This window comes from Andrographis paniculata, unplaced genomic scaffold (assembly GCF_009805555.1).
Source record: "Andrographis paniculata isolate CXL003 unplaced genomic scaffold, ASM980555v1 Contig45END, whole genome shotgun sequence".
Taxonomy (NCBI): Eukaryota; Viridiplantae; Streptophyta; class Magnoliopsida; order Lamiales; family Acanthaceae; genus Andrographis; species Andrographis paniculata.
In genome coordinates this window covers 2,450,788-2,474,016 of record NW_026137579.1, presented here as the reverse complement: position 1 = coordinate 2,474,016, position 23,229 = coordinate 2,450,788, and the positions used below count along the sequence as shown (strand labels likewise).

At 36.5% G+C, this 23,229-nt stretch overlaps 5 protein-coding genes across 11 annotated transcripts; 2 read left to right on the top strand and 3 right to left on the bottom strand.

Annotated features, from left to right (window-relative positions):
- Positions 1 to 659: 659 nt before the first annotated feature.
- On the bottom strand, positions 660 to 7,961 carry LOC127251876 (protein RRP6-like 2). Of its 2 annotated transcripts, none has more exons than XM_051275792.1 (14): positions 7,011 to 7,961; positions 6,498 to 6,647; positions 5,641 to 5,799; positions 5,479 to 5,562; positions 4,798 to 4,877; positions 4,635 to 4,685; positions 4,216 to 4,324; positions 3,390 to 3,472; positions 3,188 to 3,233; positions 2,898 to 2,985; positions 2,611 to 2,780; positions 1,836 to 2,102; positions 1,558 to 1,653; positions 660 to 1,424 (listed from the first exon to the last, which is right to left on the bottom strand). In XM_051275792.1, the coding sequence occupies exons 1-14, from the start codon at positions 7,686 to 7,688 to the stop codon at positions 780 to 782; spliced, it is 2,706 nt and encodes a 901-aa protein (XP_051131749.1). In that variant the 5' UTR covers positions 7,689 to 7,961; the 3' UTR covers positions 660 to 779. The 2 variants fall into 2 exon arrangements, with proteins under 2 accessions (XP_051131749.1, XP_051131750.1); XM_051275793.1 differs by having other exon boundaries at positions 1,836 to 2,099.
- Positions 7,962 to 9,991: 2,030 nt separating this feature from the next.
- Positions 9,992 to 11,830, top strand: LOC127251879 (plant cysteine oxidase 2-like). Its single transcript, XM_051275800.1, has 5 exons — positions 9,992 to 10,444; positions 10,789 to 10,910; positions 10,992 to 11,139; positions 11,226 to 11,429; positions 11,516 to 11,830. The coding sequence occupies exons 1-5, from the start codon at positions 10,213 to 10,215 to the stop codon at positions 11,644 to 11,646; spliced, it is 837 nt and encodes a 278-aa protein (XP_051131757.1). The 5' UTR covers positions 9,992 to 10,212; the 3' UTR covers positions 11,647 to 11,830.
- A 769-nt stretch (positions 11,831 to 12,599) lies between these two features.
- On the top strand, positions 12,600 to 16,655 carry LOC127251877 (probable inactive leucine-rich repeat receptor-like protein kinase At3g03770). 6 transcript variants are annotated; one of them, XM_051275799.1, is made up of 8 exons: positions 12,600 to 13,351; positions 13,497 to 13,525; positions 13,632 to 15,189; positions 15,269 to 15,402; positions 15,477 to 15,717; positions 15,801 to 16,006; positions 16,091 to 16,249; positions 16,334 to 16,655. In XM_051275799.1, exons 3-8 carry the CDS (start codon positions 13,851 to 13,853, stop codon positions 16,613 to 16,615), a joined length of 2,361 nt encoding a protein of 786 aa, XP_051131756.1. In that variant the 5' UTR covers positions 12,600 to 13,351; positions 13,497 to 13,525; positions 13,632 to 13,850; the 3' UTR covers positions 16,616 to 16,655. The 6 variants fall into 6 exon arrangements, with proteins under 6 accessions (XP_051131756.1, XP_051131755.1, XP_051131754.1 ...); XM_051275798.1 differs by having other exon boundaries at positions 13,614 to 15,189; XM_051275797.1 differs by having other exon boundaries at positions 13,611 to 15,189.
- Positions 16,656 to 17,605: 950 nt separating this feature from the next.
- On the bottom strand, positions 17,606 to 18,337 carry LOC127251880 (uncharacterized). The gene has a single exon (XM_051275801.1). The coding sequence runs from the start codon at positions 18,238 to 18,240 to the stop codon at positions 17,752 to 17,754; it is 489 nt and encodes a 162-aa protein (XP_051131758.1). The 5' UTR covers positions 18,241 to 18,337; the 3' UTR covers positions 17,606 to 17,751.
- A 546-nt stretch (positions 18,338 to 18,883) lies between these two features.
- On the bottom strand, positions 18,884 to 20,665 carry LOC127251856 (plant intracellular Ras-group-related LRR protein 6-like). The gene is made up of 3 exons (XM_051275764.1): positions 20,155 to 20,665; positions 19,896 to 20,065; positions 18,884 to 19,778 (listed from the first exon to the last, which is right to left on the bottom strand). The coding sequence occupies exons 1-3, from the start codon at positions 20,470 to 20,472 to the stop codon at positions 19,103 to 19,105; spliced, it is 1,164 nt and encodes a 387-aa protein (XP_051131721.1). The 5' UTR covers positions 20,473 to 20,665; the 3' UTR covers positions 18,884 to 19,102.
- Between the last annotated feature and the right edge of the window lie 2,564 nt (positions 20,666 to 23,229).

The following is a 23,229-nucleotide window of genomic DNA, read 5'->3' as shown; positions in this document are numbered from 1 at the left end:
TTTTATTTTAGGGTTGAAAAATATTCTATTCAATATAATTTTATAAATTTATTAATTGAATGTATAAAAAGATATATATATATATATATAAATATCAATTGAAACATAAATAGAAAATATATATATATATATGTAAATTATTATAAATATAATTAAAAACAAAATTTACAAAGTAATTCAATGGACCAATTTATAATAAAATAAAATAAAAAGACAAAAAAAAAGGCACCTACAGTATTCCGCTCGAACTTGCATCCTTTCTGTTTGGTAGGGCGCTTTTTGCAATTTTGTCGGGGTCGCAATTCAAGACATATTTTCAAGAAAAATGAAATGCGTTTAACCTATGACCTTTCAAACCATGGGGCCATTCCTTAGGAGACAGAACAGGGCAGGATTTTAATCACACAATACAGTTAATACCCTAAGAGCGCCATTGGTAGTGTCATCTCACAACTCCTTAAACTCAAGCCTAGAATCACTTCTTTCTTCCTTCACAAAAGATAGAATTCAGGAAAATATGCACAAGTGAAGGATGTTGCATAGCATACACAGTATTCTGTTAATCCAACATAATACGGTAACTCTTAAGCTGCCAAAACAGGTTCTTGATCAATGATCATAATGTTTGTGCCTGCATACAATGATCATTATCCCAAAACTTTTAAGAACTTTCGACAGCTTCCCATCGTTCTTTTCTTAAGCCAAATTTGTTAAAGTTCCGAACAATAATTCCCTACACCATCACAGAAGTAGAGACTATATTAAGCCACTGCCTACTCTTACCGGAAAGTCGCACTGCGATTGCCAGATGCTGGGAATGCCTGCCGCCGTCTGCCCTGTGGAAGATTTGTTGTCCCACCATCATTCTTTGACTTGGCTGCGGCAGAGCCCTTTTTGCTAGACCTCCTACGATTTTCACCATCTTCATCCATTGGTTCTGTGCCATCACAATCTTCCCCAAATTTCACCTGTTTTCGAGCAGTGTCATAGTCAAAAGGTTCCACCTGTAAGGACAATGGTTGAGATTTATCAACTGATTTTGAATCCAAGGTGGTGCGATCCAGTGGAGGGAAGCACTTGTCAAAGCTGGAGGATAATTCAGAAAGTGACATGGGCTCATCCTCAGAATTGGAGGCAGAACCATCTTCCACATTTTCTGGTTGTTTTAACTGATCATCAGATGCTGCTGCATTGGAATAATCTTTTGCTGATAAATCTTCGATATCTGAGTCATCATCTAAAACAATAACATCTTCTAAAGTTGAACCAGGAGCAGGAGCTGAAACATTTTCTTGATGCAGGGTTTCCATTCTCATGGCAGATTCTTCAACTTTAGAATTTGATTGGGTGGAGGTGCCTGAAAATGAATGGAATGGAAGACTCACTGTTGACTTTATTTGCTCCAATTTCGCATGTCCTTGTTCCTGAAAATATGACCGTACATTACAAAGTCAATTAAAGGAAATCTCGGGATGAAAACACAGGTGAGGTGGGTTACTTACATACAGAAAGAGCTAATCACAAAAAGTTTAAATAGAAACAGCACTTGAAACTCACTGTTTTATCAGAATCATGTTTCCTCTTTGCTGAATTTCCAAGTAATGCCCCAAAAGCCCGGCTTGGTTTCTTTAATATCTGAACAGTTGCTCCAACCTAAAAAAAAGCAAAAGTGATTCTTATACCATGCCGATGTAGTGGACAGCAATTGGCACAGCTCAGAAGTATTAAAGCTCAGCTCTACTATTATGATTCATGGTTTTTTCATGTGATGGAATGAACCATAACATCAGAAATAAATCCAAGACTAGAATTACTATAAACAACTAACTACTCACTGAATTTGAAGAGTTAAGCTTGAATTGTGTATTCTGCGGTTCCCCAGGTGATACACTAGTAGCAGCCATTGCAGATGGAGCAACTTCAGCGTTACAGTTTCTAATATCTTGAGTTTTCCCTTCATCTTGTTTTAAGGTTGAGGAGTTCTCCAATAATGTGCTATTGTGTGAATCATTGACATCCTCAGCATTCTTTAATATTTCAGGGGCCTCTGAGTTCATTAAGTCGGGTTCTTCTGTAGCCATCACATTCTCTGCATTTGCCTTCTGCATATACAACCACGTCATCTTCAGAAACATGAAACCAATTACAGGTTTTCAAAAGCTCCACACAAATTTTAAAGAGCACATATGCACCTTGCAGGTGTCAAAACAACTCAAAAAAGGTACTGCCAAGTTATAGTTTTGATATTATAAATTACTAATAATAAAGTCCAACCTTCACTTAGAAGACATAAACTACTACGTCAAACTGAATACTGTCTTTGATCAACTGAGATTACAACACGCTAGATAAGTTAGCAAAGGATCTGCTGAAATATTTTTTATACAAAGTAATGCCCCGTGAATGCTTTGTCACACTTGCTATTTCAATTTTTAAATGTATGAGTAAACTACGGATTTTATGTTTCTTCCCATTAATTTCAAGAAATGTTATGCCATGTGAAGATCAAAACACAAAAGTAATGGAAGTTCAACCAACTGTACTCTTCACATTTAGATCTGGATCCAAAACAGACAACTTTAAAACTAATATAATCATTAAACACTTTACCATTTCCGAGCGTTTCTCTTTAAGTTGTTTAGCAGCTTCTTCAAATGCAGCAGCATTTTGGATAGCATGCCTTATAATGCTAATCACCGAACCAAGATTCCGTTCAACATATGGAAGCTTAGATTTCAGAGCACGACGCAGCTGGTTCGCGGTGAGGGGCATTTGTTTAGCTTTCCACAGAAGAATATAAGAAGCAACCAGTCAGAATAAGAATAATGTTGAGTGGGCATTTTAGAGAACCAAAACAACACAGTAGTTAGTTGAGAGATGGAATGACCAGCAAGTACCAATTTCAATAAGAGTCCTATTGGGCAGGATATAACCAGTGCTCTCATCTTCTGTCCGAGCAACAGCATCCCTCCATTCACAGAGTCCCTACAAGCCATAAATAAAATGTAGAATTTTAGAACACGACATTGGTAAAAATCCTAAAACCATATAAAACCATTGCTTAGACTAAAATTGCTCCCATATTACATGAAGAACTCTTAAAGAAATGGTGAAATAAATTATTAGTTTGCAGGCAAAACCAAAGACAAAAGAAGGGTGAGAAAAAATAACTGTACATGAAACTTACACAAACAACCGCAAGCTGCTGGGCACTCAGATAAGCATCCTGCAACCTAGATTCTCGTAATATAGATACTTATATCAGCAAAATGGTACAAACAGAGATACACTATAAAGCTGAGAAACAGTTAATCGTATGATTATATGTATAACATGATCCATGGTATTTTATCGTTGCAAACTAAAAATGAGGAAAAATATATATATACCCATAAATGTGAAGGTAGGAGGTCTGTGTGAGAAGTTCTTTTTCATAAAGTTGAGTGCATACATCATAGCTTCGGCTGTACACCTGCACAAAACAGAAAACAGCTGAGAGCAGTATCTAAAATTTATATTTGTGAACTTATTAAGTTCACACAAAGCTAAGCTAAATTAGTGCATGCTTTCCGTTAATTTTGCATAAATAGTAAGGGTTAAGAGCATGATTCTTCTTGTAGAAAAGGCAACGTTATTGCTTTCAGATCATATCTCATTCAATGTACATAGAATAAGAAAATAAGCATAATTCATTGGACTGCATCTATGAATTGTATGAATCATTATCAAACAGACCAAATGCAAAATATGTAATCTTATGAATACCTTGACAATTTTATAAATGTAAATAAAAATAGAATCCAAAAGATGGGGGAAACAATGCATTGATGAAGTTGAATATGTCCTAGGATTTGTTTGGTTTGGGTTTGTGTAATAGTGATTTGAAAGGTTTGAGTTTGTGTAATAGTGGTTTCATGTGATGTAAAAGAAAATAGTCCATTTTTATTTGCAACTATGCATACAAATTTTTATTGGCAACAACAAAAACTAAAACCAAACCCAACCACCTGTGACACTATTACCACTTCAATCCACTTTAAAGTAAATCTCAGCTACTTGCTGGAGCTTGACAAGTTAATAATGAATCCATCTCAAATCTTTTCTTCCAAAACATAAAATAAAATATATCTATTCAAGGACACTCTTCATCATTTCATTTTCCCATGATCCCTCATAACAGATAAAACTAAAGATGAATAATATCAAAGGGCTTACCTCAAAAAGAAGAGGCTCAGAACTCTCAGAATCAATTGGTAACTCAAGCAACTTTGCTCTCATAAGGTCATAGATGTATAATAAATAATGTGTATCTTCTCTAGCATATCTGAGACAAGAACATCCAGAAACAGTTATAACACCTAGAATCTTAAAATTTTTACATATGCAACCACATCTACAAAGATAGATAAAAGTTCCTTTGAAGAAAGAGGCAATATATTTCTATAATTGCATCGAAACTTCCATAGGACATTCACTAAAACAGGCAACATAAACTCCAAAACACATTAAGCAATAGCAAATATGAATATCCAGTGAGTAATAGCCATTAACCCACAAACAAGTCATACAAAGAAGCATTTACAGAAAGTAAAAAGGTATGGAGGAATTGAAATAGAAATGTGTACAAGACGTACTTCAGCATTTCTGGAGGTAGAGGTCTAATTCTCCAATCAGCATTTTGATATCTGCAGAAATAAAGCTGGTTAGCCGATATTTCCTACTTATCTGTATCATACTTTTATGTTATTCACTACAGGCTATATTAGCACCAAATATGATTTAACGGAGAGGTCATACTCTTTGTTTGCCACAACTCCACAAAAATGATTCAGCAGGTACTCAAGGCTGTGCCTTTCCATTTTCAATACTCTTGAAGCCTGTTAACAAAGGGAGAAATTGAATATAACAACATAATCAAACTAAAAAATGAGGGCAGAGCGTTGCAAAGAAAAACCAAAGTTACTTCATTATTATGAGTATTGAAAACAAAACAATATGAGCTAAAAGCCTAAACATTCAAACAAGAATAGAAGCAAGAATCTATTTTCTCAATCACAAATGCTTTGTTTGCGTGATGATAAGGTTGTCTCATAATCTACTATTGGACAATAAGGATTAGAGGACAAAATTATAGTTCCCAAACAGTCAGGTTTAAAGCAGAAAATGGCAAACACATAGCTTCAATGGGCTTCCCAACCAATAAGAATGCACATAATTACCCATTCACCATGGAATTAACTTGTATTCAGCCATTCGCTTTAATGAAAAATTCCATTATATGATACCAAATGTAGTACTTCTTCTTTTCCTTTATACATAAATAAATTAAAAAAAAAAAAATCATTTCCAAATTCACGGATAAAAATTCATAATAATTCATAATAAAACTGAGTGACTGTTGAGAAGAAAATAATAGAAGAGCACAAATCAAGTAAATACACACAATTGTCAAAAAAGCTATAAGATTAAGCCAAGAACCTGTCCCGTGTCGAACATATTGCACACATATATGCCAAAGTCCCGTTGAAGCCACACGATATCACGATCTGCCCCATGCATTACCTAAAATTTCAACCAATTAACAGCATAGCTAAGAAAGGAAACTGCAATAACACAGTGTAATATGAACTTCTTACACACCTTTCTCTTAGTGGGGTCTTTGAACACTTCTCTGAGATGAGGTCCAACATGAACACGAAGTTTTAGTGTATCTATAACAAAATCCTCTGTTCTTGTGGATATTTGCATCAGGCATGTCAATCCTTGAAAGGACCTATACTGGTTGTGCTCCAAATCAACCTGCAAAATAAAATATTAAAACAAAGATGTTAAGTAAAAATGATTTTCATTATTTCCATCTTATGTCCTTGATTTCCAATTACATAAGGAGTTACTTCAAAAAAAGTGATACAAGCAGCAAAAATAAGTGGATAAAACTCCATTTTAACACAACTTGTGAAATAGTTAAGATCAGAAAAGATGAAACAGATATGAACTTTGAAGTGAATGGTGAATTTCAATAGTACATTTGTATAATTTAGAAAAAGATGCAAGTGTATATACTAGATTATTTAAAGCACAATATTCAGGTAAATGTGTGTTGTGAATTAGGAAAATTAGACAGTATCTGTACCATTCCATTCATATGTCCATTAGCCTATTCAAGTGATCATGAACAAAAGGTTGAAATGGCCAACTCAAAAATAAAATCATTGGTGTTGTATTAAAGAACAAAGCACATCTAATTATGGATTCTAGGGAGTGCCATCCAGTTTTTATTGCAGGAAAAGGCACGCTTCTGCTTCTACAAAAAAATATTTTCAGAATTTTGTTTTGAATGAGAAATAACTTGCAGCGAAAGCACAAATTTGATGATTATGTACAAAAGCCTAAGAATCAATTTTTCCAGTGTCTTTCATGTCAATAGCACAAACTCCAAATGAACATATATAAGTTATTACCATATGACTAATGCAATAGGAGGGGCAAAACTTTACCGCAAATTCATCAACATGGCGCAATTTCATAGCCACCTGCTTCAAATCTTTAACTTCTTCTACAATCTTGAAGGGTGTATCTTCAATTGGAGGAGGCTTTACAGGCTCACCTATAATTTCATCTACAAAGTCAAGAACTGACAGATTCTCCTGCAAGCACAAAACAATTAATAAAACCACATTAATCTTTAGGCAAGTATAGGGAACAGAATATCACAGACGAAGGTAAATAATAAGCAACATTATTAAGAATGTATCAGCACTAGCGAATTCAAAGAGAAATCCTAACAGATACATCTGATGTTCGCAGAAATTTGAACAAGAATGAAAGTAACATCAAGTGTGGTTAGCAAGCAGATGGTTAAGTTGTAACAGATCCTTTTATATCCAATACACGTGTGCACCAAACTAATCAACCCCATTGTCGTTTATTGACATTAAAAGCATGTCCAGACAATATATTGAACAATCAGATGTTGAAGCAACATGAAAGAAGAAAGGTAAAGAACTGACCAGAGGATGTACGAACCTAGACCCATCCTCGCTCCTCTCCAACCAGACATGCTCAAACGGCTGGTTTGAGTTATTCACAATAATCTTGTATTCATCCTGCGGCTTTGGAATCGTCGGTATGTGAAACGGAACCTTTGCCTTCATCTTGGCCGCCACTTTCACTTCTTGACTCGCCCCCTTCGCTTCAACCTCCAAATTCTTTCCCAATGATTTTTTATTTTTCTTTCCATAAACAGTCTGAAACCCATTTTCGTCATCGGGATTAACTCTCATTGTTCTCACACCAGTCTCCTCTTCCTTCTTGCGCAGGCTCTTGAACTCATCCACTGACACATCAAACCTCTCGAAAAGCTCGTCGTTCACATTCTCCACCCAATCAAGACCCGCATCTTCATCGAGCGCAACCTCTTTATCGTCGGGCAAGGGTATCGGCTTTCCAAATAAATCTTCCAACGACCCGATATTCTGCAGTAAATTCTTTGCCTTTCCATCGATTTCTTGGACGGGGTTCTTGAATTCTTTGAAGTTATTGTAGAAATGGAAGTCTTTCTCCGTGGGGACGACGCGCAACGAACCGGAGAGCTTGGCAATAGACGTAGACAGCCCGCCGCTCGTCGAGAGTTTTCGCAACTCATCGGATTTTCTTGCGCTCTCTTCTTCCGATTGATCAATATCCATAGCTAGCACCACCTCGAATTATGAGAAGGGCATTCATAAAAATGAGGAATTTCTTGTTCTAGGGTTTTTGAGGTTTTTAAAAGTGTACTAGCTTTCGCGATTCGGTCACGTCCAACGACAGATACTACACGCAGCCAGAACCAACAAAGGGAAAGCCACTGAGAGAGAGGAAATCAGGGAATTGTGATTTCGAGCGTACAACACAAACCTGCTGAACAAAACAACGTACAACACACCGAAGCACGCCAGGCTTTCTCTGTGAAAAAGTAGGGCGTGTTTGTTTTCAGTATCAATTTCTCGATTTAAATGGTAAGGGGTGGTACAGAAAATTGTTGACAAAAAAAAAAAAAAAAAAATTGTTCTGTGGGTTATTGACAATAAAATATTAGGAAATAATTTTTTTTTATTTTTTTTTTTCAATTATCTTTTATATGAAGAGAAATAAATGTATTTCTTCAAATCTTTACTTTCGTATTCGGTCACGGATTTGAGAGTTTTATTTATAAATATAATAGAGTTTATTATTATTATAGTTTTAAAATATCAATTTGTACTTTTTTATATAGATATATAGTAATAAATAACGATAATTCGCTGTTTTATTTTAAATTTTTTATTTATCAACTAAAAAATAATTAATTTTTATTTTTAAGATAAAATTTTTCTCTATAATTCAATTATTTATTATTACTTTTTACAATTTTATTGTATGTATCAAAGATAAATATATTTATTTATTTAAATATATAAAAAAATATATTGAATAATACTTTTACCTATTTATATTATTTTTTAATATAATAATTAATATATTTAAAAATCAATACAAAAAAATAAATAAAACCATTAAAATCAGACGAAAATACTATTATAAATAGTACCATTGATAAAATACTGGACAAACTCATAATAGAAAGTTAACCAAACTGAACCCAAGATCACAAACACTAAAATGAACAAACATAAATGTAAAAATATATTAATATAGTAAACAAATAAAAATGAAAATAAAAAGCCAATTCAAACATTAATTTTATATCTTGAAATAAATATTGTTACTAAAAATAATAATTATAATATATCTTAAATAGTATAAATCTTACTATAATATTTAGTATTCAAAACATAATATCAATAAGCATCTTCTAACCATTCACAATATATGTCATGAATAAATAAGAATATTACAAGACTGAATGTTTGGTTTGATTTAAAAATATTACTGTATCATTGTCTATTTATTTTGTGAGATAATTTGATTAAAATTTTTTTAATATAAAATATAGAGAAAGCATGTAAAAAATATAAAAATAAAAAGTATGTATAATATCTTAATATTTTTTGAAAAATATGAATATATATATTATTTTTTTTGTTAAAAAGTACACCAACTTTTATAAATTGTATTATATTATTACTTAAATAAAAAATTCAATAATATAAAAGATATTGAGATGATGCTAATAACGTCTGGAATTCAATCAATAATTTATTGAAAATGCATAATAGAAAACACCAAAAAAAAAAAAAATGTAACTGATTTTCTTATATTCCTATTTAAATGATGTAAGGGGAAAATATTTCAAAAGAGAAGAGATATATATGAACACCTAATATATTATTATTTTCATTATTTATTTATTTTTGGAGGCAGAAAAAGCAGATGAAGTGTTGGAAAAAAAAAAAAAGGATTATAATAATACAAAAGGGTCATTATCCGAAGAAGAAAATCAATACACAGTGGTGTAAATGCACAAGGTGGAAGTATCCACTGCAAGATTGGAGTTCAGATCCGGGAGCATCTTAACCGTCAATAATGCAGGGATTCCAATGGGCTCCACTTAATCAACGGTAGGATAGATTCCTGGATCCGAGCACCCTGGTGCTTCCAACCTATTCTAGAATGTATAGGGAAATGGCTACTTGTGGGCAATCTGGGAAGTCGTCAGCACATGACAACCTGCCAAAGACCAGAATACAGTATAATTTTCAACAGGAGCTGGGACCCAAGAACCAGATAGATCGGCACCGTTTATTATTCTCATGAACGGCGTAGATTCATCCGGTGTTTAACCCCGGGATTCGAATATAAAGTAAACCCCGCAGAAAACAGTGGGACTGTGTTGGCCCAGAGGCAAAACCTCCATTTTTGATCTCGCAGTTTTGTTCGTCAATCTTGGGGCGGGAAGAAACTGCTTATCAACCTTACTTGGATGGTTTTCTAATTCTCAAACATTGCTATTTCCATCCCCATCCATGGCCCCTTGTTTTCTCATCTCCCAGCGGATTGATTATAAAAGCTCTTTCCTCCCTCTTGCAAAGTTTCCCCATCCAGACCAGACTTCCCATTTTCATCTTACCTTTCTTCCCCAATTCTCCAATTCGATCCTCCTTTCCCTTTTGTTCGTTCAGATCTGTTATTACATTCCGTTACCTGCATCGACGTGGGCAGCCTTGATTGCTTGGATTTTGGTTAAAAGGGGCCCCGGGTTTGGTAGGGTTAACAATCGGCGCTGTCGCGATCATGACAATAGAGGCGGAGCAGATTAAGAAATCGGATAGAGTCGGGCATATGGTTAGGGTTATTAAGAAGAGGCCGAGATGTCGGAGGAAGGTCGGAATTCAACTGCAGCGGCCGCCTGCCCCGCTTGTTTCCACCACTCTTCAAAACCTGTTCGATTCCTGCCGGCAAGTCTTTAGGGGCGCCGGAACTGTTCCGTCCGCCGCCGACGTGCAAAGCCTCTGCCAAATTCTCGGTGAGCAATATGCGTGTGCTTCTCAACCTCGGTTATTGATTTGCCCTAATTTTGATCGCGATCTGTATTAATGATTATCTGCATCGAAAATAGTTTGATCAAAGTGGTTGGGCCCAGCTTCTGTGGCATTTAAGATTGGAATCACAAATCCATTTGTAGCATGTTTGATAGTAGTTAGATCGTCAGCAAACCGTTTCATAGATCATCCCTGTAGTATGATGCATCGATCTTGATCAACTAACTAATTGAATCTTGTCAGTAAATCCCTAAATTTCTGGTACACGAATGAGCACGTTTTTCTTGTGCAATGACGATCCATTGCTAATAATAGTAGTTTTCGACAGATACTATGAAGCCAGAGGATGTCGGGCTCAGTCGTGATCTGCAATTCTTCAAACACAATAGCGAGATCGAGGGCACTCCAAGAGTCACCTCAGCAACCATTTACAAGTGTGAAAACTTTGAGGTAATCACAGAAAGTTAACTCCTTACATCGAATCAATTATTCCCGAATTTCAACTGATGTTCAAATGTCCTTATCCTGCAGCTGTGCATCTTCTTTCTTCCTGCAACTGGAGTCATACCTCTGCACAATCACCCAGAGATGACAGTATTCAGCAAGCTCTTGTTAGGGAGCATGCACATCAAGGCCTACGACTGGGCCGCACCTCCGGTTACAGAGTCTTCGTCCAAATGTATGCTCGATTACAGCATTTGTGTTAAATGTGGATGAGGAAGAAATGATAAGACACTAACATATGATTGAATGTGGATGGTACAGTGAGATTAGCAAAGATGAAAGCCAACAGAATCTTCACAGCTCCTTGCAACACGTCCGTGTTGTATCCAACCTCGGGAGGAAATATCCACGAGTTCAGAGCAATAACCCCGTGCGCGGTGCTCGACGTAATTGGACCTCCTTATTCCAAAGATGATGGGCGCGACTGCTCGTATTACAGAGATACTCCATTGAATGTAGCCTTGGGTAAGATATTATATCTCATACTATATTCTCAAGCAAGTTTACACAAGACACACCCTTTTTGTTGTGGCTTATGATTACGATTTCAGATAGGGAAGTAGATGTCGATGAGGTCGAAGCCGACAACTTCGGATGGCTGGAGGAAATCAAGAAGCCTGAGGAATCAGAGATGGATGGAATTGCATATATGGGACCTCAAATTATTGATTCCACAGCTTAGCTATACATTCTTGTATTTTGTTAATGACTTAATGTACTTAGCTTCAAATCTGTTTTGTTTCTACAGATTAATTTCTTATACATGATTTTCCTTTTGTAGGAATGACAGTAGTAAAATGTATCAATGCTATCACAATGAAATCTTGCTGCTGATCTTTTTGTTATCATCCAGCAATTCTTGAGAACTATGAGCTATTATCTAATGTCGATTTTTTAGGTGTCTAAAGGGTTCATTTTGGAGCAATCACTAACCATTGATTTTGTGGGGTTTCGTCTAGGATTTTGGAATGGATAGAGGCATGCAAGAAATTTTATTGTAAGAACCCAAAATTGACTTCATCCATACCTTCTAAGTTCTTAACCCTATTTCAACATTTTATGGGCCATTGTAGGGTTCGAATTGTTTGGCATGAAGGAAATTGTGTTTAGAAATTCCTCATTGTTAGGCCCAAAGGAGAAGGATTCTTTGGGGTTTCCCAAGTCTACACTTTATAGCAGCTAATGGTCCTTACCTAGTTTGGTTATCTTTGACAGCAGACCCACCCCCCACCCTCTACCTAAAGTCACTAACTTTGCTTTAATCCAAGGCTGCAATGCACTGTTTGTGTTGGATCTGTGAAATCCCTTTAGTCTTTTTCAACTCTTGCTTCATTATAAAGAAGAAAAAGAATCAAATAATGGAGAAAATGAGCATCAGACTCCATTGTTCTACCAGATATGAGAAAGATCCAATATTGCTGATAGTATGCTTCTTTCGGAATTTGCACAGTTCTTTTTAACAGTGAGGTGATAAGATTAAAATTTCTCCTGATTTATTTCACATCCCAAATTGATTTCATCTCCACCGCCAAAAGGGTGCTTAGTCAGATTCACAATAATTCTGATGAGATGAGAACTAGAAATGAAAAAAAAGCACATACAGAGAGAGAGAGAGAGAGAGAGAGAGAGAGAGAAGAGAGAGAGAAAAAGTGCCAAAGAGAAACAAGCTGACTTAAAAGAGGGTCACAGCTAAGCCAAGATAACTACATTTTGGCTGCCCAAAGGCCAAACGCCAAATCTATTAAATTTTATAATTGCTTGTTAATATTATTGATATATCAGCTTCTGTTGACGTCCCAATCAATCTCATTTATTAAAGAAACACATAATTGCATGTAGCAGATAGCGAATGATCTCTACAAATCAAGGGAGGAGAGGAGAATAAATAAAGGGCTACTCCTCATCCTCCTCTCCAAGAATCTTTATAGAATATATATATTTCTCTGGGGTTTTATTTTCTTTTGGTGGTTCAGTCCGACAAAGGGCTCCTCCATTAAAGCTTCAAAAGTGCTGTGTAAGTGGGCAAGGCATGGCATACAATGTGTTCAATAGGTGGAAAGTTTGTTGAGAGAAAAGGGCAGTGCTATAGAGAGCTGGAGATTGGAAATTAATGGCGGTGATAATGGCGGTTAAAAGTGTGGTTTGGCACTGATTTTCATGAAAAACCTTTTCACTTCAATTGTCCTTTTCTGTTACGTTAGTATTGTCAATTGTGGCCGAACCCACCTGCCCATTCCTTCTCGAATTGTTGAAAAGATTCAAGGGACTGTTTCCGGTGAAGAATTGCAGGAAGACCGTGGTGGCATTCAAGAATCTTGTGGGTAGAGAAATCAGTGGAAAGTGTAATAAAGAGGTGTTTGAAGTTTAAGGGATTGCTTAATTTGAAGGTTAGTAGTGTTGGTTGAAGTTCAGTAACACCTGATTTCAGTGTCTCAATTGTTTCCTCTCTTTTAGTCATATTTCTGTGATTGATTATGTTTGGTTGCTTCATTTGAAGGTAATTTAAGCTCATGGCTGATTAATTCTTTTCAGACATGAATGGTTTCTTGGATCCCTCGAAGGTATGCTTCTCTTACACCAACTCTTGCAATTTTTTCACTTTCAAATTGGTTCGTGTGTTGTTTATCAATTCATTTACTAATGCAGAAGAACTCTATCTACACACAGCAATTTCAGATATCAATGCTAAGCAAATGCTCTAGAAATTGCTTGATTTTTGGCCAGAATTCAGAGATACATACATTAGATTCCAAGAATTTTGCCATGTCAAGAACAATGGACAACTTCTGATACATTTCCATGGACAGATCTTCAAACTGAGGCGAAAAGATAAGTGATTGCTTTAAACTTTCTTTATTCGATAAAACGCCTCTTTAGATACAGCTAATGGCGAAAAGAATTGTCTGGAGAATGGTTCTTCTAGTTTTGTGTTTCATGGTGTTTTCAGTACCTTATACAGTGCAATTACAATCATCCCATGTCCAAACTCTTCTGGAAATCAAATACCTACTGAACTCTCCACCATTCCTGAATAGCTGGAATAACCATACTGACTTCTGCAACAGCGAACCGTCTGCAACTCTGATTGTTGTGTGCTATGAAGGCAGCATAACACAGCTCCATATCGTTGGAGATCAAGGAGCTCCTCGATTGCCTGAAAATTTCTCAATCGATTCTTTTGTCGCCACGCTTGTGAAGCTTCCAAGCCTGAAAGTTCTTACATTGGTTTCTCTCGGGTTATGGGGACCGTTGCCTGGAAAATTTATGCAGTTGTCATCTCTGGAAATACTGAACTTGACCTTGAATTACTTCCAGGGGAACGTACCGGAGAGTATATCATCGATGGAGCATCTTCAGACGCTGATACTTGATAGCAATAACTTCACAGGAAAACTTCCTGATGGCATCGGATTGCTTTCTGGTTTGGCTGTTTTGAGCATTAGGAACAATTCCTTGCAGGGATCTTTGCCAACGTCATTGGGAAGTTTGGAAGACCTCCGGATTCTTGATCTGTCGAATAACAATTTATCCGGCGAAGTTCCTGATTTGAGCAGATTGGCAAATCTTCAGGTTCTTGATTTAGGAAGCAATTCTCTTGGACCTGAGTTTCCTGTGGTCAGTGAGAAAATAGAAAGGATTGTGCTGAGGAACAATAAGTTTACCCTTGGGATTCCGGAGAAGGTTCAATCCTACTATCAGCTGAGATTCTTCGACATTTCTTCCAACAGATTCGTGGGGCCGTTTCCTGTATCGTTGTTATCTCTGCCATCTCTCACTTACATGGATATCTCGAAGAACAAGCTCACAGGAATGCTGTCTGAGAATCTCCCCTGCAATGATGAGCTCAGTTTTGTGAGCATCACTGCCAATCTGCTGACAGGGAAACTGCCTGGCTGTTTGCTGTCCAGTTCCAGGAAACGAACTTTTCTGTATGCCAACAACTGTTTGGACACAGCGGGCGAGAATCAACAACCGATTTCCTTCTGCAAGAATGCTGCTTTGGCTGTGGGAATGTTGCCTAATCGGCGCAAGCGAAAACAAGCTTTCAAAGTAGTTCTGGCTGCAAGTGTCTGTGGAGGAGTCATTGGAGCAGTACTATTAGTTAGTGTAGCCTTTTTTGTAGCGAAAAGATTTCTTACAAAGAGAGAAGAACGAAAGCCTCAACCTACGGGTACGGCAGAAAATACATCCACAGGCTATACTTCTAAATTCCTTCAGGATGCAAGTGAGTTTTCGTCTTCCATCAATCTATCTTCTCAAGCAAGAAATTTCAGTTCAATTCGATCATTTTTTTCTGCTCGTAGGATACATCACTCAAGCAATGAAGCTTGGAGCAATCGGCCTTCCACCCTACAGGACATTTTCACTGGAAGAACTGGAGGCGGCGACGAATAATTTTACTACATCAACATTCATCGGAGAAGGATCTCACAGTCAGGTATTTGTGTCTTGTTATTGTTGTATTGACTAAATAAATGCTTTCGGCTAAATATTGTGCGTACCTGAACTCAGATGTACAGAGGCCAGCTGAGGGATGGCTCCAGCGTTGCGATTAGATGCTTCAAACTCGAAAAAAATCACAGCACTCAGTACTTCATGCCTCACATTGAGATGACCTCAAAACTCAGGCATCATCATTTGGCCAGTGCTCTTGGGCATTGCTTCGAGTATAACTTGGAAGATTCGTGTGCCAGCAGGGTTTTCCTGGTCTTTGAGTACGTTCAGAATGGGACTCTTCGAAGCTGGATATCTGGTAAATAAATAGACGCCGGTAAAAACATTAACCATATAGGGCTAAATGCATTTACACTGTTAATTTTGAGTAATGTTTGGCAGAGAGAAGAGCTCGAACAAGACTTACATGGGCTCAGCGCATCGCGGCTGCCACAGGGGTAGCCAAGGGCATCCAGTTCCTTCACACGGGAATTGTTCCCGGTCTCTTTCGCAACAACCTGAAGATAACCGATGTTTTGGTTGATCAGAACCTTGTTGCTAAAATTAGCAGCTACAACCTGCCATTGCTTTCGGAGAATATGGGAAAAGTATAATTAGTTCCTGTACAACATGCTTTCGACATATTATGGCCCAAACTGACCCTTAAAAATCTGCATACATAACCCTGCCAGGATCAGCTTCAAAATTTCCTTCAGGGATCCAAGAAGGAGCGTAGGAAGGTAAAGCATCAAGACAAGTCGGATATATACGACTTTGGAGTGATATTACTAGAGATCATCTCCGGAAAGCCAGTGAACACCAAGAATGAAGTTGAGGTTCTAAAAGAACAGGTATCGAAGATTTCTACCTACAGTCATCAGTAAACAATGGTTATTCATGGATGATTAGAACATACCTTGTTTGGTGCTGTGCAGTTGCAAGTGAGCTTGATAATGGACGAGACAATGAGGAAGAGTGCAGTCGATCCTGCAGTCAGGAACATGTGTTCAAGCGAATCAGCGAAGACAATGGTGGAGATGTGCTGGAGATGCTTGCTCAAGAATCCAGCCGAAAGGCCCTCCATTGAAGATGTTCTGTGGAATTTGCAGTTTGCTGCTCAGGTTCAGGATGCGTGGAGAGGCGATTCCCAGAGCAGCGAGGGGTCTCCGATTTCACCTCTGCAATCTTCGCGCCTGAAGATAAGTATCAAACAGTAGATCATACAACAGTCGGTACACTTCCTCATTAATCTCCCCTGGACAAACTGCAGCTCCGAGTTCATCAAATCTTATTTGTAAATTGTAATTGTAATTGCTGCTGCTACATTATTAAGCTTTTTCTTGTTTAGATTTGTAGGCATAATATTCTGCTGTATGTCAGAATTTCATTGGCATTCAGAAGAGAAATGTAATGAATCCTCACATTTTTCTTCCTTAATGCAAGTAATGCTTTATAGTCCCTTTTGTTGAGATGGAATTGTGGTGTTAGAAAAATGGATGAATATGAAGGGTAGCAAACATGGAATGTGAATAAGCAAAGCAATTTCCAATTCCATGCTTCCCCTTCCCTGTATTAATCGATGTTTGCCAGAATGTATCGAATAATCAAAAGCACAATTTAGCATGACTTGAGCTAATCAACATCTAATCAAGAACAGACCTTCAATCCTGAGCCACTTACCAAAGATCTACACCAGGCATAACTCATGCCAAGAACAATCTTGGGATGGATTCAGAATAATTCCCTGATCCAAGAATCTCCCTTTCATATTCGAGCCTATGACTCACTCACCTCAGTCTCAATAAATTACTTCCCCATAGTAGTGTATTAAGGACAATCATGAACCAGAGTGTCCTAATCTTGCATATGCACACCCTAGAAGAGATCATGGAGCCATAGCTCATTTGACAGAACAGACATCCAAACAGGAAAGCACCATCACAACTACAAAAACTGAATCGCAATGCTAATACTTATGCCGTCGGCATTCATTGTCAACCAGAAGCAGCAGCCAATATTATACATCAGAAATACTGCATACTACTTGAAATTCCATTCCTTCGCCAAGCGTACGTACTGAAGTAGTTAAGTCATACAACACACAATGAAGCTTCAAGATCCACTGTGCTAAAGCTTTTCACACAACTAATGTTAAAGAACCCAAATTTGCATCCACATAAACACACGTAAAAGAATCAAACAACTAATTCAAAACCAACCAAATTTTGTAAGTCTTCCGTAGAATTAAAATCTCAGCAACAAGAATCACATCAAACAGAATATGTCCTTGAGTTTGCTACATTTCAATCTTCTACAATTGTAAAGGCAAAAACTTTTCGGTAAACAGAGTAACTCAACGAAGGTAAGCAGGGATCTTAATACGGATAAACAGCATACTCATAACATAAGAGATCACCATGAAGGCAACTCCGGATGTGGCATAAGAGACCTTAACACTCTTTGCCCGATTCTTGTCCAGCGCCAAATCCATGAGCACGATCCCGATTCCGCCGAGCAGGAACATAAATCCCGAGGAGAGACCCTCAATTATGTACTGGCCGTTGACCCGACCCGGGAGGAAGACAACCGGCCGAACCGCCCCCGTAAGACGGTCCTGTGTGGATCCAATGCCCGGAGGCTCGACGATGACGTCGTAGACGATGCCGGAGACTACCATAAAGTAGGTTAGGAGGATGAGAGAGTACACAGTCATGGCGGAGGGCAGGGTGAAAGAGGGGAGCTTCAGACGCAGGCGCGGCGCGCGGAGGAAGGAGAATGGGAGGATCCGGATGACATGGAAGATCGGATCGAAGGATCCCGACGACGAATCGGCGGCGGACATCTTTCCCGGAGGGATTGCGCTGCGGAGATGGGTTTGGGAAGATGGAATTTGGGGGTTTTTATTTATTATATTTATTGCTTTGCAACAGTGAACAAACAGTAGTTCGGATTTAGGATTAAAACTTGCATAAAAAATTTTATGCGACACATAATTGAGAATTAGGCTACATATATCTAGACCGATACAGAATAATAAAAATTTAAAAACAATAAAACAAAATATTGTACTCCTTCCTATTATTATTATTATTATTTTAATTTTAGTTTCATTTATATAAAATGTTTTAAAATTTTAAAAATAAAAATTCAAATATTTAGTATGATACACTTTTTTAAAAAATTAATTAAATTGATAAATAGTGTTAAAAAATTCAAATGCATATTGAAGGATGGATACTTGGGTATAAAATCCTCAACAGTGTCCTCCTCATTATGTTCTTGTAAATTTTATGGGGTTGTTTAGTTAGTGGTAATTTATTTATTTATTTAAAAAAAGTAAAATTAATAATTTGAATTGTAATGTAAATGTGTAAATTAATAATTTTTTGAACACGATGAATTAATAGCATAAGGACTGTGTGGTAATGTAACGTAGTGTTATAGTACGGAATATATTAATCAGGACAGAAAGAAACACGACAAGCTCAAGCAGCAGTCAATACAAGAACTGAAGAAACAATATAATTTTACAGACAGACCAACTAACATTCAACATTTACATCTAACTAACCTAAAACATACATAATTCATAAATTAAAACCATCCTGCAAAAACTACCAATCCAATCCAATCCAATCCTTCAATTGAATTCGACCTCGCAAATTAACATCTACATACATACATACATAGGATCGTATGTCAGTTTATTTCGACAAGTAGGACTTGGGCGAGAAGAGCCGTTTAGGCGAAAACATCCCGATATATCTCCCCGGCGACGGCGACGGCGACCGGCCATGGCCGTCGGCGAAGTAGTCACGATCCCTGGACAGGGTGGAGCCATTAAAGGTCCCACATTTGGTCAATTTCCCGATTCCGAACCACGATTTTTTCCGGGGAGAGCTTTTCCGGTGGGTCCCATTAATGTTGCTGCAGAGGTAGTCCTTCACCGCCGGCAGGCCCTGCTCGATGACCTCCGGCGGGGGGGAGACGAGGGGGTTCCCCTCGACGCTGAGCTTCTGGAGGTTGGTGAGACAGCCGAGGGAGTCCGGCAGGGCGGCGATTCTGTTGTAGCTGACGTCGAGGTCGACGAGGGACATGAGGAGGCCCAGGGAGTAGGGGAGCGTGTCGAGGTGGTGGAAGTTCTGGCTCACGTTCAGGATTTTAAGGTTGACTAGGTTTTCCAGGTCGTCGGGGAGGGACCGGAGGCAGTTGAGGCGGGCGTCGAGGACTCGTAGGTTGGTCAGGTGGGAGGTCGATCGGGGAAGGAAGGCCAGCTTGTTGGAGTTCACCGACAGCTTTTTAAGGTTGTGGAGCTCGAATCCCATGGTGTCTGGTAATTGGCTTAGCTCGTTGAAGTTTGCATTCACCTCTTCCAGAGATCTAATCGATGAGGACGATGATGATACATTAAACAAAATAATATGTCTATTGAGAAAAGTTGACTTTCTGTGTGTAAATGGTGATAAGTTCGTTGATGATATAACGAATTAATTGTACCTGCAATTTTCGATGGTTGTGGGGAGATGTGTAAGAAGATTGGCTGATACATTGAGGAACTTGAGCTTGGACAAGCATCCTATGGAATTAGGGAGGGATTTTAGCTGGTTGGATCTTGCATCTAACGCCGTCAAGTTCAGGAGCCTCGCCGTCAGTGACTCCGGAATGCTCTGTGAGATGCCGTCAACGTTAACGTCCGTCAGTCAATGATCATCGGAGGAAGAAGACAGAAGGTAGATAATTAAATTAAATTAAATACCTGGAGATTGTTATTGGAGAGGTCTAATTTACAGATGGAGGTGAGATTGAGAAGAGGATTAGGGAGAGCATCCATGGACAACCCACTAAGGTCGACTACTTCAGACATCTGGAAGTCGTCGTCGTTGACATCCTTCTCCACCTCCATTGATCTTCTTCTTCTAATTCTTCCATGGCGGCTGCTGCTGCTGCTAATATTCATATTGGTGGTCGTCGTCGTCTTCCTCCTGATCAATTCCATATTCGTCTTCCCGACCTCCATCATCATCGCCCTGCTGGAGATCAATTGCTGCTCATCGTATACGTACATATCGATCATATGATCTTCAATTCAACTCTTCAATTCGTCTGCAAATTAATATAGAGAGAGAGAGAGAGAGAAGAAAGAAAAAGAAAGAACCGGACGAAATAGCAACTGTAGAGAATGCAGATATGTGTATGTATATGTGTATGCATGTGTACGGCTGGGAGTTGGTGACGAATGACAAAGTACAATTTCCGTAGGGTACGTACGTAGCAATGCCACAGTTTAGTAATAAAAAATTCATGCAAAAGTCAACCCTTGTCTCCCTCCAGTAACTTTCCCTACCCACCCATCACAGTTACCTTCCTTTCCTCCTCCTCCCATCATTTTGTCTTCCACGCCCATATAATAATAATAATAATAATAATTAATTAATTATACCACCTGAAAATAAAATTAAAAAAATCTCACCTTTACCAGTTTTCACCACTTGATTCTGTCGGGTCACGATAAAATTTATTATCTGCACTCTGAATCTGGAAATTTATACACTCCATAATATAGTCTGAAATTTAAATTTACTGAAAATGGTGTACTGGGAATTGAATACTGAAGAATCACATTAAATAATTTAATTTAATTTGCACTGGAACGGAACACACAGCTGGAAACACAATTCAAGACAATCAATGGCTATTATATATTTATTGTTTTTCTGTGTATATGCAGACTTGCAGAGCAGACAATATATACAATATTATATATATATATAAATATAAATGGTAATTAAAATGTGATTTTGTGTGTGAACTGATGAAGAATTAGAGATAAGGTGAGGAGGAAATTTTGTAAGAATTTTGAGGTTGTTAATGATTGCTTGTGAAGTAGATTCTTGTAGATGGAGATAAGATTTGATACATATGATTTGGAATTGCTAAGGTTAATTAGTCAACAAAATTAGGTCACACAAAAAATAAAATTGAAAATTTTAATCTCTGGGTATTAATAAATATTTGATTCTAACAGCCAAAGAACATTTTATGTGTGTTTGTGACATATTAATTCAAATAAACATATAGTAATTAAAGGGACAGATCACAAAAGGATAAGGACAAATACTTCAATTTTCCTACTTTTTATTCAATGCTGATAGCAAAATAAATCTAATATTTTATAATTTAGAAACATCAAGATATGTATACTATACTCATATTTTTATATAGATATATCGATCGTACAAGCCAACTTTCGATTTTTACTAGATTTTTGTTGGGAAGGACAGATACTATAGTAAAAATATATATATATATATATATAAATCAGTAATTGTTTGACTTATTTATATGACCACTTAATTAATAACCAATATTCATTCAACTAGTAAAATGCCCAGAATAATTAATTATTTTATTAAATTAGAATCATTGAATCATACCAATAATGAAATCAGCCATAGGAAATAAAAATGAACATCCACTGTCATTATTTATTTATCTAAGCAGATGATATGATGATCCAAAGCCAAATTGGCAAAACTTAATTATAATTCATATATATATATATGCACGTAATTGAATAATCTTGAATCACAATCATATCCAACCTGTAAATTGAACAGTTTTTTGTAATTTTTGATAGTGACAAAAATTATGTTAGTGTTGGGACTTGGCTGACACTAAAAAAATTGATAATATATATATATTTGTTAATTTTGGTACATCCAATGAAATTAATTAATTAAGGTGTCCTTTCATGAATGTTGCAAGTCAAAAAGCCTCCAATCTATGGATACATATTATTGTTAAGATCAACTTGATACACATTCAAAAATTCAACTCATTACACATTCAATAATTAATAAATATAATAATAGCCCATAAATTTAGCTAGGGTTGATTTCACATAATCTATATATATATATATATATAATAGCTTTGAAATTATTAAATAAGCAATAGTAAAATAATTTTAGAATTTTGTTGATACATCCTTGTAACATGTCTGTGTGGGATTGAAACCGTGTTGTATGTTTTTTAAATTTATATATATATATATATATACACATATATGTGTACGAATGGGTATTATTTTGGTATATTCTTAATTCTTATATATAAACTATCTAAATCAAAGTCAAAATTATATTCCATTTTATATTATTAATAATTAACCGGGTCTAAAACACACCCCAAGTCTCCAACACACTATTAAGCATGCGTGCCAATTTATATATATATATATATATATATTTATTTATTAATTTGAAATACAACGAATACATAAAAAAAAAAAAAAAAAATGTTGTTATCAGCATTAATTTTAAATGATAATACCTAGATATGAATTTCAATTTGTATATTTAATTAATTAAATTCTATATAAGTCAAGAGCAAATTAGTGATACACTATTCAAATAAAAATTAAATGAGACTGACTAAATAGTACAAAGTAATTTAATAATCGGTGGAATAATACAAATGTCAATAATTCTAATGAATAGCTCACCTTCATAATTAGATAAAATTTCAAGCTGATAACACATTATTACACACACATATATATATATATATATATATATATACATGGCCTGGTTAGTTACTTAATTGAAAAAATAACCACCATGATTAAAGAAAATCATATACTCCGTCTGTCCTATGGAAGGGTGGCGTTAGCTTTTTGCATGTAGATTTTTTAACATTAGTATTATATTAGATTGTAGTAAAAAGGACAAAAATACCCCTGTTAGTATGGTGTAATATAAAAATAATAACATTTGTGTAATATATTGTAAGTTGAAAGAGTATTTATTATGTGAAGTAGGCAATACAATTA